This window comes from Mercenaria mercenaria, chromosome 18 (genome assembly GCF_021730395.1).
Source record: "Mercenaria mercenaria strain notata chromosome 18, MADL_Memer_1, whole genome shotgun sequence".
In the NCBI taxonomy this organism is placed as follows: Eukaryota; Metazoa; Mollusca; class Bivalvia; order Venerida; family Veneridae; genus Mercenaria; species Mercenaria mercenaria.
This window is the reverse complement of record NC_069378.1, coordinates 11,268,187-11,282,724: the sequence shown is the minus strand read 5'-3', so window position 1 is coordinate 11,282,724 and position 14,538 is coordinate 11,268,187. Positions and strand designations below refer to the sequence as shown.

Below are 14,538 nucleotides of genomic sequence, written 5' to 3'. Positions count from 1 at the left end.
CCTCAATGGGGTGTAATGCTATTTCTTAGAACATTTAATTTATAGTATAACCTCTGATAAAACTCTTCCGAGGAGTGAATACCTCTTATCAAGACAAATATTTTATTTCTCTTTTTAAGTAATTCATAGTAAATTAACTTCTCCAGAGCAACATCCTCTGTACATCAAATTCATTTCTGCCTTCCCAGTCATGTTTATAAACATACGGTGTCTAGTTTACATAAACAGTCTTGTTTGAATTCTTATCAGAATCCTCTAAGTATTAATATACATGCGTTGTATAGACACAGTAACTAAAAAAATGAAACTGGATTTTTTAACAATTAGACTCAAAATATATACTGCTTAGTGCATCATATAATATAAACACAATATTAAAATGTTTTGTGTTATTTTTTTAAAGAGATATTTAATCCGAACAATTTAGTCCCCATACCATTTTTGGAAATAGGATAGACAACTCCTGAATGACTATCTCATCAAATTTGCTGATATAAAAATAAACTTGGGTATTTTCACGGGATACCCTCAGTAAAGCCTGTTTCTTCATTTCATTCGGACATGGAATGTAAACAAACCCAGAAACTACTTAACAGTACAAGGACATTAAGTATTTTTTCCTCCAAGACGGGTACACATGATAAGCCATACTTGTATGTAATAAACCAACATGTAAAACAATTAATTAACTCATCAAAGAAATGAAGACTATTAACTTCGCAATATGTTATTACCTCCCTTCATTATACTTATCATATACATTCAACATACTTTTATAATGGAATTACCTCCCTATATTTCATTTAAACCATCGGTATGTTTATGTGGGTCCATCTCAGTTTACAGCTAGTGCATGGTTGTCTCACACTTTTAAAGATGTATCAAGCAGGACAGTTGGGATAAAGTTAATGACAACACACTTGTAGTACTTCTAGAAATACAAAAGTAAAAATTAATTATATAAAACATAGCGGTTTGTAAAACAATAATAACATCTTTTTTTGACATTTGCAGATATTCTTAGAAAACTATTATCAATACTGTCTACTATATCTTAAATAAAGTAAATACATTTTACTGTTTCTACTTCTTACTACTCACACTGACTGTGTAGATACAAATGCAGGTGGTAAAAGAGGTGGTAAAAGAGGTTGGATATATGTTAAGTAAATACAGAACTCTAGATGTGTCAAGCACACACACATTAAAGGGACTTTTAAACAAGGACATACATCCAATCAGAATAGTCTGTTAAGTCTCTAACTTCCGTGAAACTTTCAAATCACTATAGTGTACATTAATAACATATATGAAATAGACACAAATAAAAGTTCCTTTCAGTGTGGTAATACAATTTTTATACCAATACAGTCTTAAATGTTACTATTCAACATTTTTATAAAGTGCAGTAAAATAAGTGTTTGTCATTTTCCTTTCTTGTTGTGCATATTAACACAAATATAAAAAAGAATATAATACAGTCCAACCTGTCTTAGCAGTCATTTTGTATCAAGCAACTACTTGCCTTATATTATTAAGCAGCATGTCAGGTAACTCTACAAATTGACATTTTGTCTAATTTCAACTTGTCTAAGGAATCACCTGTCTTAAGCAGCCAGATTGTGTTGCTACTTGGCTTGTTGCTTTATACAGATTTTATACTTAGATTCACTAAATGACAAGTTATATAATAGAGCTGTCTAAAAAGATTGCGTATTCGATAACATTCACTGTACATATTCATTAAAATAGTGAAAACAATAAACGGATAAATCTGATGATGTTCACCAATGATCTCACCTAAAACCTCCAACAACAACCTACAACCTCTGATTAGTATATGATGTAATAATAATAAACTACCTAATGTGTTTTTATAAAACATGCAAAAACAATGAACTTGAGAACTGCCAAAACTTCACGTTATGAGTAATAGATGTTCTCTTTTCCCCTTGTTGTATGTGTTGTCTTCTTTTAAACATTTTAAAAGAATAAATATTATAAGTACAATGCAACCTCTGTAGAGCAACACCCTGTGGGATATACAAATATTGCCTGTTATGTAGAGGTTGTTGTTCTAAGAGGTTTTGATAGTTATATTTCATCATAGGGAAATTTTGATGATGTTGTTATAGAGAGGCTTTTGCTTAAGAATGGGCCGCACTAGAGAGTATTAAATGCTCCAAACTCCATCCCTTTCAATTAAGCTAAATGAAGAGAAACAACAAAAGATTCTCCAAATTTAAAATGTCCTTAAAAAAAATGAAAGTCCTAAATTTCCACAGCTATTCACAGGTTTAAAATTCAGGTACTGATAACAGCAAAGAGGTTGATGTCTATACTATTTAATAACTATCGTCAAAGGTAGGGAAAAAACTTACTGGAAAAAAAGGCACACACTTCTGATCTAGTCATTTCAATACATTTTCAGCTCATCTGCATATAAGAAGAAATTTACTGAACTCCCTCTATTTCTCTTTATTTTCACAAAAACTGTACGATGAATATAAACAAAACCATTCTCCTATGTGTCAGCTATCAGGTATGTATTTCAACAAAGACTGTCAACTTATCTTGTTTTTAGAAGAAGACAAAATTCCAGCAACTTTCGCTTCCCCACAAAATTATTATTATTATTATTATACCAGATTTGTTGAGCGCCCTTTTCATATGTAATATACGTTCAAAGGCGCTTTACAATTAAACATGTGACACATCGCAGATATGTACGAAAATAACAAAACGTGACATATGCAATCACAAAACTGAAACTGAACAATTTGATTAAACGCCTTTTTTATAAATGATATTTTCAATGGCGTTGTACACAATAATAAAAGATAACAACAATATCATAAATGAACAATGATAATATTTACAGCCTTATTGTAACAAACAGCCATGACCGCACCCCCCACCCCTGAGGTCGTTTTACCCCTATTGCCAATACCAGTGCTTTAAACATCTGGTACGCCCAGACGGGCTGCATATAGTGGTTCAACCTCCCGGTAAATGGCGCCATCATGTACTGTTTTAGAAAGAAATACCACACATTTCAAGTGAAACTCAAGTCTTGCGAAAAACACACACATAGAACGTCATAACCCTTAAAATGTGACATGATGAAATAAAAGATGGATTGTCAATTTAGTTAATTACATGATGAATTGTACAGTTAAGAGACCTTCGTCAGCGACGAATGACTTGCTGTAGTTCTGTATTACAAAAATAACAATGACATATTTATTATGAGTAGAAACAGTCACAGTTGGTATCTATGTGTTGTAGAAAATTTTGAAAAGGTGTGTTTTGAGAGCTCTTTTGAATGAATTAAGTGATGAATCTTTTCTGAGATTGTCAGGGAGAGAGTTCCATAGTTTTGCGGCGGCAACCCTGAAACTTCTATCCCGTAGGTAACCAGTCGACTTTTTTGTGGCACAAGGGTTGTTGCTGCATTTGCTGACCTCAGATTTCTAGTTGGCACGTACACCTCCAGTAAGTCTCTCATATACACCGGCGACTGTCCATGCAAGGCCTTGAATGTTTGAATGAGAATTTTGTATTTGATTCTATCTTGTATTTGAAGCCAATGAAGATCTTTAAGGATTGGTGTTATATGTTCAAAACGGGTTGTTTTCGTAATAAGACGTGCAGCTGTGTTTTGGACATTTTGTAGTTTGCTCGTTGTTGATTTTGGCACGCCGTACAAAAGAGCATTGCAGTAATCTAATCGTGAGGTCACAAGCGAGTTTATCAGGGTTTTTGTGGCTTCAGTTGTCAAATATGGTCGAATATGACCAACGTGTCGTATTTGACCGTAGCATGTTCGAGTCACAGAATTAACATGATGGTCCATGTGCATGTTCGAATCAAGCGTAGCACCAAGGTTTCGAACAGTTTTTGATGGTCTTATGCTCGATTCGCCAACTTTCAGTTCTAGATTTTCAACATGTTTGGAGTGTTTTTGACCCGTGTGTCCACGTAAAAAAACTCAAATGTGATTTTCAAAATAATACAGTCAGACCACCCTTGAAAATGAAATGCTCTAGGTAAACGCCTACATTGTAGCTGCTGTACATGTAATTCTTATATTCTCTGCATGCTACTGAAAGAAGTTCCCCACATGAATATGGACGACTAGTAAGTAGAATGAATTGATGTGATACATGATCTCCGCAATATATCACCATGTAGACGAAACTACAACTTTCCCATTTTAACTACTTTGTTTATTCCTGTTGAACTAAGTGGATTTCAGTGATAAACAGATAACAATAAATCATATCATTTTCAATTCATTTGATCTTTCATCGTCTCGATCAGGATCCCCGGCCTGCAATTTCCTGATTTATAGTATGTTCTTTTGCCCGTTGATGTAGGTAACTGAGTAAGTGTTTCATTTTATGCGCCGTTTCAATTTTTGTCGTCTTTTAAGATTAATACATAGGCTGATAATAACATTCTAACTGACTATAAAGGCAGCGGGTGACAGCTTCTGGTAATGGGCATGAAAAACTAACTTAAGTTTGGTGATTCTAGTTAAACTACTTTTGATTAATAAGCATTTCCAACCTTTTATACCAAATCAAGCGGTAAAACTCTGCTTTTAATCTGTCAAAGGGGATTAAATAATATATGAAAAAAGCTCATATGCTTATTGAAAATTTTGTGAGGTTTGGTTAATTTTGCTCAAAATCTTTTCTTGGATAATAAGCATTATTTTTTAAAACAAATCAATGGGAAACACTCTGTTTTTACTGGAACAGTCAATGTGAGCAAAGATCATGGACTAATTGATAATTATGTGCTGCTATAACAAGAGCTTGTAGAACACTTGCTGAAGTAACTGATAAGGAACAGAAATTATTTGGTCACTGCGTACTTGACATTTGACGTATTGATCTTAAATCGAAACATGTATATCTTTTAAGATTAATACATACGCTGATAACAACATTCTAATTGACTATATATAATCAAAGCACTGAGAGGACTGATGTGGGTAGCGGGTGACAGCTTCTGGTAATGGGCATGAAAAGTTAGCTTAAGTTTGGTGATTCTAGTTAAACTACTTTTGATTTATAAGCATTTTCAGCCTTTTATACCAAATCTACGGGAAAATAATTGGTGTTCTTTAACCGGATGTTATATGACCAAAGGATATTAGATATAATCATAATTTGAATCATGTAACCATAATTTAGGCAGAATTTGTTTTTGGCCAAATGTCAGATCATCGAAATATTCAATTTCTTCGTAAAAGAAATATCAGTTTCAAATAAACAGCTCCAAGGAAATACTCAAGGAAAAAAATAAACATAACTAAATTTTGAGCGTGTGTATAAGGTTTATTGTAACCTAGGACGTTGTATTCAACTCTAGTAATGATTTTCTAGGCGGCCCCGTGTACACGAGTGAAGCAATCGCTGTATTTAATCCTGCCTTTTATAACCTACGAGAACCAATTACAATAAAATAGAAAAAGTAGAAACTTCACAGGTCGCTCAACACGACGAAAATAAAAATGTTGCAGGCTCGGTTTGATTGAGCATGTTCATGGACGGAAGTGGAAATGCATGCTACCGTCCACGCCCTCTAGCCCCGGGTTGAGCAGAACTCAACATTTATACATGCTAAAAGTACTAAAAGTAATTTAGAGACATCCGCAGATGTATTCAAACGGCGGTGAACATGGAACCTTCAGTAGAAAACGACACACAGCCTCTGATTGGTTGAAAGTGTGTAGGGAATTCAGCGGCGTATATTTCTATATTAAGTGGTCTCCATTGTTTCTATGTGTTGAATTTGTTTGCAAACTATCTCATTTCATAAACTGAAATTCTTATTCATGATAACTAGTTAAAATTATTTGGAATGATGTATTTTGGGTGATAGATATATATTTTTTACAAATGGAACATTTTCATGAAAAATAAAAATTCACTGCCCGACTATGGGTAATAGAGTTAAAAGTGTCAATAAAAGATGGTCATAGTATATTTCCTGCAGTTTTGTGATAGGCATTAGATATTTCTCTCATCCTGAGTAGGTGACATCAAAATTTTAAATTTTACAAAGTATCCACAACACAGAACATAACATTGTGGGCTTATGGAAAATGAGTTAGTTCCCTCTGATCAATACGGTTATTAAATAGTATCTTGATCTCTAATGTTGTGTTCGGCTTGGAAATGATTTCATTGATTCTGGAATAGTAGAATGTAAAGTGTAAACATCTACCTAAACCTAATATCAGGTACTAGTAAGGACCCAGCCTGTAGGAACTAGAGCATTGGTCAAAACATAATATCTGCATTTGCCCTATATCCATCTATGACCAATCCCGAAGCTTCTTTAGAGTTCAAACGAAAGCCAGGACATCCAACTATATGACCATGTGTAACAATGTTCAAAGACTTTACGGTTAAGCAAAATCATGGCCACAAAGGCGCATGGTAACTTTTATGTAGAGACGATTACAAAAGAAAATCATATTGTTAGAAACTACTGACCCTATTCAAGTCATCTACATTCACAAAAAAGAATGGCCCAAGGGACAGGACTAGTTTTTTTCTATATAGTTATATGGAATATAGTAAAATCTGAAAGAGGATTCTTTGGAAGCGTAGAATGCATCCAAGCAGAAAAATAACATACTAAAACGGACCTGAAACTATAAAAACAATGAATTTAAGTACGAGGAGACCTAAAGGTTGACGTTATGATAGTTAATAAGATGTATAAGAAGACCCTTTGGAATAGCAGACTCAGTTTACTGAGTCTATTCATGAGAAGTAATGGTAAGTGCAACACCCCACACGACCCCTAGCGGGACTCTGTTACATAGATATTCAACGAACTCCATGATCCCAAAGGATAAGACTAAATCAAAGTACTGGGAGACTTTTTACGGCCACCACACGGTAATTGAAGATTGATGTTGTGGTAGTTTATAAAATCTATAAGAAGATCCTTTGGAAGCATAGAATGCAACCAAGCATACTAATAGCAGACTAGGATTGATTGACTAAAGAAAACATATGGAATGTGATGAACACAATAAGACTATTACACTTTGTAATAAGACATAAGTAGAACGAAAAAAAAAATAAGAGAAAAAAAAGAAACACAAAAGAATTGTCATATTATTATTTGTTTGTTGGATTTAACGTGGCACCGATATATGATAGGTCATATGGTGACTTTAAATTGTCATATTAATGATACACAATGAATAGAGAAACGATAAAAAGAAAATGTGTAGGAAATATATTTTATAAATGTATGTTAGATAAGAATGCCTTTTCATGAAACTTACAATGTTAGAAAAAATCATGAATGGGAAGAATGATCAGTATACATGTACATCAATGACTGATATTGTTGATGGTGGTGGTCAGAGAAATAGAATGCACAAATCAGGAAATAAAGGAAACGAGCAACCATAACAGCACCCTTCCCCCTGAAGTTAATTGTCGATATCATAGTTTATATACAAAGATATTATACAAAATACAAATTATACACTTTGCATTTCAAGGAATTATAAATCTAGACGTCAATTTATTTTTGATGCTGCTAAACTAATGTGAAACAAGGCTATTCTAAATAATTAAAGAGCTATTTACCAGATGTAAGATCTGTAATATTGTGTTTGGTTAAAATCTAAATGAGGTATACCGATTTAGACAGGAAATGGTATTGTAAGGCATATATTTGCAATCAATAGCTTTTAACTAGAAAAAATTGAGATAAATAATTATAATTTCAAAAGTACAAATAAGTAACGACAAAAATATAACAGCTTGAAATATTATTGATTATAGATATAAGTGATTGTCACCTTTTCATTTTTTTATCCTCCTAAAGAATAAATTACAAGCTGTTTTGTATACATCAACAGTTATAAGAATAACTACATGTTACTAAGACTCGTATTTCAGTGAGTTACACTTTCTAAATATAAAACTCTCGTTCCTTCGTTCTTGACTAGGATTTCGTTATCATATTCATCTTTAGCAGTGACAATGTTTAAAGTACAATTATAATTACATATACCTATTAAATCCATTTTTTTTATTATTCCCCAGGTTCGCACCCACATAGAGAGAAGGATTGGAAAGAAGTACACATCATGAATAGCGGTATAGATATACTTACTATACTCATTTCAAGGGTGAGCTGTTGTGGTCACCCTTTGCCCGTCGTTGTCCATAGTATTTTATTTGTTCCTAAAAGTATCATTTTCCTAGAGACAAGAAGCTATGTTTGTTTACATGTCAATATTATTTTGAGCGAGAAAATAGACAAATCTTTCCGCTACGATCTTTGCATCTAGATTTCTTTTAATACTTTGTGTATCCGTCTTGAAATTTATTTGATTTAGTTCTAGCATATTGAAAGAATGATAAGCTTTAATTTGCAATATATAATTCTATATATTTAAATTCAAATATTTATCATTTTGTTAAATGCATTTCATTTTTTAATGTTTAAAGTTTATTAATATAATATCCCGGCACAACCTAATTTCGAACACCTAAAGGATTTTCCTTTAATACCTGAACGTATGTGTGCAATAAATTTGATTCGTATGCATCATCAATTTAACATTTCTAAGTACTATATCAGTACACAAGTATTGCATTATATGATGACCTACTTTGATTGTTTTCATTAGATAAAATGGCGGATGCTTAACTCATTCCAAGGTGGATTTCCAACCTCTTTTCGAACGCTTTATGGCACATGTTGTAAAAGTATACTTCAGGTAAAAGGTTTGCATCCAATCAATAAAACAAATTGGTTAAACACAGGAACAGTCAGTTTTAACAATTATCTAGTGTTTTTTAACTTTTTACATATTTACATTGTATTTTGCTTTATTCAGTGGTACACTTTGGGCAATAGAAGGGGTCTCCCCTTCTAAGAACCCTAACTGGACTGCAAAATTGAAAATGTACCCAGCCATTACATTTATCACATTGGCCCCAGTTTACTTGTATCAAATGAGGATACTTCTCAAGATCTGCAGGCTGGAAACTTTTACACATGGCACATTTCTCTGATTCTTCTATGTCACTACCATCCGATGATTCATCCTCTAACATAACAACTTTATGCTTTCTTTTTGCAGGTAATTTGGAAGTACTAGGGGCTGATGGTCTTTTTGAGTGAACTTTTGATGATGTTGACTGCATTTCAGCTTTTTTAGATTTAGAATTTGTATCATTTTTGTCATTGTGTTCCTTTATTTTTTTAAGCACATGGTCTTCAGTGGTAGCCATTCCCTCAACCCCCTTACTGAGTGTTTTTCTTACTTTGGAGACTTGAACATTTTTAAGTATTTCACCAACTCTCTTCTCTAGGAAGCTTTCAGCTGACTTGCTAAGATCTTGTGCAGATTTCAATGTAGCCTGAGAATCTGTTACTGGAAATGTAGTAGCAGGGGCAACTGAAGAGTCCTCAACAACATTTGGGTTAAAAGGATAAATACCACACCTTTTAAATGATGACTGTATATTAGTGGCAGTAAGTGTCCTGGCATATACCTTACATGCAAGACGGCACACATCATACCTTGTGATGACTTTCCCCCCTGATTCACGCAAATAATGGTGACATGCCGCATTCCAGGCCATTTCAAAGGGGCCATAGCACCCTACATCTAAAATTTGCGTGACATTTCGCCGGGTGTTTACAAACAAAAAATCACGTGACCTGTCAAAATGGCCGATTGTGTTGCGTCATTTCCTGATTACATGCATGTGTTCGGATATATGTTGTGTTCGAAATTAGGTTGTGTAGGGATACTTGAAATCAACCTTAAAATCTTAGGACATGGAGACAGAAACATATGATATCGTGCTGATACACCTACTGTTTCCATTTTTTTGTATTTTTATCTATAAGTTGCCAATAAACACTAAAGAAAATAAATGGTCAGTCGTCACCTGGAAAGAAACCAAAAATAAGATGTTTTATGTGCTATTTTGTTTATGCATCAGGAATGACTATTTATGTATACGGAAAGTACCAGAAATAGACCAGGATGAAAAAGATTAACATTGTAAAACAACAACAACAACAACAAAAAAAACAACAACAAAAAAAAAACAACAACAAAAAAAAAACAATAACTTGTTCCATTCGATTCTGCAAAGATTAACGGAACAATATTTAGCAGAGTTGAAGAGTTGGCTTGTACACAATACTGACTGTAATTCTGACATTAGCATCATGATTAGCGTATTCATTTTTAAGTAAACCTACCATATTCACATAAAGAAATAAAATAAGCTAAACAATCTGTATACATGAAACGCGACAATAACGGACAGTTACCTTTATTACTAAATCCGTTTGTTAATAAACTAGTGTTCAGACATAAAGGTTTTCCATATTTTTGTATTTTCTCAATAAGTTGCCAATAAATCTGTTTAAAGAAAAAAAGATAACAAGCGTAAGCTTCAGCAGCGTTGGTCCGTGGAGGTATATACTATAATAAAATGAATCACATTGATAAAAAAGTCTTGTTCCGTTCCGCATAGTATCATTATCCTAGGGGATATTGATATTTTGCGGAACACAAAGGAACATTTTTCTTGAATATTTGATCTATACACGTTTATGTACTGCAATATTGACATTCAAAACATTTTGCAGTGTGTGCATTTAACTAAATAAGAATTGTAACCATATTCACATTACAATAGTGAGCGCATCAAACTCAATGCAGTAAATGCGATTATAATTGACAAGCTGTACTTACTTACAAAATCTTTCCAAATTTTATTTTTTTGATAAACGGATGTTTCCATTTATCAAAACGTTGCCATTAGAAGGATGTTGGCATAACTTTAAGTCCAATCCATTTGCTGTTCTTTTCATTTCAATATATGATTATTTATTATGTATGTTATGTATATATGTAGAAATGAAAATTATATGCAATAAAATATGATTAAACTATCTTTCAGTGTTTATTTTAAACGAATATTGAAACCCAAACATGTTATTATATTTTGTATTTTGATTAATAAATGCCCATTAAATACCTATGACAAAAAAGTTCTTACATCATAAAATCCTGTCGTAATAAGACATATTTATTAAAGATCAAAACATTATAATAAAAGAAAGGCACCTCACGTGAAGACAATTACAATTTTGTTTTACCATACCCGAATCAGTTGTCTCTTGTGCAGATCGTCAACAGAAAAATATACGCAAAGGCTTTCCTCAAAAGTTTTCTACAATTAAGTGTTCGTGTTATATCAGCAGTATATTCTGTAATTTTGAAGTCCCAACAAATCAGAAAACCTTAATCTATAAATACACAATTCGTATTGTTGTGCGATAAATGCCGGAGTTCCAAGCTTGGAACATTTTTTTCGTATTTCATAAGCTTTAGATAGAAGTAAAAATAGCTGTTATTTTCTTGTTCCGTTTCGTGTCGCAAAGTATAATTACCATGTTGGATAGTTATTCTTTGCGCAATGGAACGGAACAGTGTAAAAATTATGAATGAAAAAATCGATTTCGCAGAAATTTTTGCAACATGTACGCATGTACTTTAAAAGTGTAAGTTCTATTGTGATAAAGTTCCTGGAAAGAAAACCAACAACATACATCGTGTATTACAAACTGCATAGAATAAAATTCTATGCCCCATGTGGTGCCTCAATGTTTGTTTCATTCTGCAAAACTATAAATAGCCTACTTACAGGATGATAAAACTGTATAAATGTACAGAAATTACTTTAAAGGAACCAAGGATTATACGTCACGTGTTCTTTTGCAAATGGTCCATAGACCATCAATAGTGTATTGAGCATGTAGGGGTGGGGGTGGTATATTTGAGAAGGATGCACATCTCCCTCTAACGTATTTGACAGTGATGACGTTACGACGCAGTTTAGGATTACTCTATATTCATCCTCATGCAGAATCATAATTCTGAAAAACATTTTATTGTTATTGTCTTAGTGTATTCCTAAACTGTCGTGCAAGTCCACTAAACCAACAGGATTAGTTACGATGCTGCTTTGTATACACACCCGAATTGTACTACACATTCTTACTGGTTCAGCATTAGCATATATTCTCAAATCTCTGTTTTCATGTCCCACACATCAACACTGACATTTTAGTCTTTTTAAGTGATTGGGACCAGAGAAGCTTTCTCTGAAAGTTAACTGGATCTCGAGGACAAACTGAATATATAGAGAGTTTGCATTTAGGGTATAATTAGATTCAGAACAGTTGACCTTTCCATACATATATCATATACATAATATGAAACAGTTTTACTGTAATTTTTAGTTGTGTTATTTATAATTTTGAATACTGTATTCTTCAGATAAAAGTAAAAACCAGCTACAGGAATGGAAAACATACTGTAAGTATTATCTTTAAAACTGTCACATAACAACATTTTATTTTTTCTGTAGAAAATAAAACTTGTATTGGTGATTTTAATGTTTCTTGTTAGGAGAGATAACATGGTCGAAGTGAACATACCTTTGATTGACCATATCTTTATGTCTTACTTTTATATGATCTAGTATCTTGTCATTAATCGTGGAAATGATTTTATTTACAATTTCTTGTCTAAATTGTTGAAAATAGGATAAGTGCGAGGTTGGTATACCATAAACGCGTTTAAACCCCCACTTCCTTTTATGTAGGTTAATTAACTTTCCAGGTCGGTTCTCTATTTACAATTTGTTTTCTGTCTGTCTAGAATTTTGTCTTGTTTGTTGTTGGAGGTTCTTTCCTTTTCTACCTCCACCCTCCCCTGTCCCAATCGCCTCCCATTCCCCCTTGCATTATCCTTTTACTATGTGTGAGTTATATAGCCCACCATAATTTTGGCCGCCGGTCGTTCTTGGGCGGTGCTCAACTGCTGGTATTTTTCCTGCTTGTGTGGTAGTGTGCGTGTGCGTGTGTGTATGTGTATTTGTGTCTTGGGCGGTGCACCATTTTGTTGTTTTTCTTGCTTGTCCGTTTGTTTATCTGTGTATGTTAGCTGCGTGTGTGTTCTGGGCTGCTGTGGTTTACGGTGTATGGAGACTGCGTTTATGGAACATGGCTTTCCTGTTGAATATTCATCCTTGCTTTTTTACAGTTTCCCCCTACCACCCGACCGTTTTTTCTTCGCCTTTCCCCGAGCCTACCTTTTCTATATTTTGTGTTTCGTTACAGCATCATTGATGTGCGCCTACTTTGCGAAGTATGGCTCCGTGGCTGTGTTAAGGGTATTCTGTGCTTCCGGAAAATCTACCTAACTTTTATCATTTAAATGTTACATTATACACAATGTAGTCTGTGAAAGAACCTTTGGAAGCATAGCACGCACCCAAGAAACATTAAACTAGGTTTGATTGAATTTCTTTTCATGAGAGGTAATGAAATATGCAACACCAACCACGCCCCTAACAAGGCTTGAGCGGAATCATATTAATTTAAAGTAAAAATGAATGCCCTTCATGATCCAAAAGGACCAGGAAATATAACAATGAGTCCATGTATGTGGAGACTTTCACGGCACTTAAAAGTACTGGGCTCCAGCTCCAGATCGTTCGACAACAAACATTTCTTTTTTAGATATCTAGAAATCAATGCTATAATTCTAAGTAGGCTTTTAAAATCAAACATGACACAGTATATGTTACGGAAAAACACAATAATTTGCTGTTTTTACTACGTTTTACGATCAAAATTGAAAAGCGTTTGTAACGCTTTACTTCAAGTAAACTCTTTCGATAATAAATATCTATATTTTAAAGTAATAATTCACTAATTCCGCTATAGCTCTATTGGTTACGACGACGGGAAAATGTCTAATTATTTCCGCGGTGGTGCGGGGTTCGATTTCCGACGCGGTCATCCTTTTTTCTTGATTTGGAGTTTTAAAAATATTTCAGAAAAAAACTCATATTCTAATGTTCGTAATATGTCCAGCCTTCAATTTGAGAGAGAAAGTTTATTCAAGCCAAATCATTGCTTTTAAAGTCTGCTGTTATGATAGTTAATAAAAACTATTAAAAGATCCTTTGGAAGCAAATAACGAAACAAGACATACCGTTTAACACGTCCAAGTCAGTAACTTTACTTCATTCTTCAACATTTAGTACGATTTTAATGTTAAAATAAATAATATTAAAAAAAATAGTTACGCATTTGAGTATTCAATGAATTAACCTGTGGTGCAACATTATGTTTTGATACTTCCTAAAACATCTCTTAACACTGCACGTGTCATAACAACAATAAATATTCAGTACAAAAAGCCTTGTTCCAAGAACACAGCCCGCAAACATTTACCCTCAAGATGTGTGTGCATGATTCATAATATATATAGTTCGACCATGTGGTTTGGACCGTGACGGATATTGAAAATTGATACACTTTTTCAATTAGGTTATATCGATATTCAGTTCAAACCTGGCTGAAAAATCTATATAGTGTAAGTTGATATGTATGTTTTGTTTACCATGAACTTGATTATATCACTGTCGCAATTGGTAGGGCGTA

At 33.5% G+C, this 14,538-nt stretch overlaps 1 protein-coding gene across 2 annotated transcripts in view; it reads left to right on the top strand.

Annotated features, from left to right (window-relative positions):
- LOC123538917 (uncharacterized) overlaps positions 1 to 14,538 on the top strand; it is a 163,810-nt gene that overhangs the window by 9,536 nt on the left and 139,736 nt on the right. The window contains exons 2-3 of one of the 2 annotated variants that reach the window (XM_053530616.1): positions 8,091 to 8,144; positions 12,362 to 12,400. The exons of the other annotated variant lie outside the window; for it this stretch is intronic. Coding sequence (XP_053386591.1) covers positions 8,135 to 8,144; positions 12,362 to 12,400 — 49 coding nt within the window. The 5' untranslated portion in view covers positions 8,091 to 8,134. The remainder of the gene's footprint in view (positions 1 to 8,090; positions 8,145 to 12,361; positions 12,401 to 14,538) is intronic. 2 annotated transcript variants of the gene reach the window in all.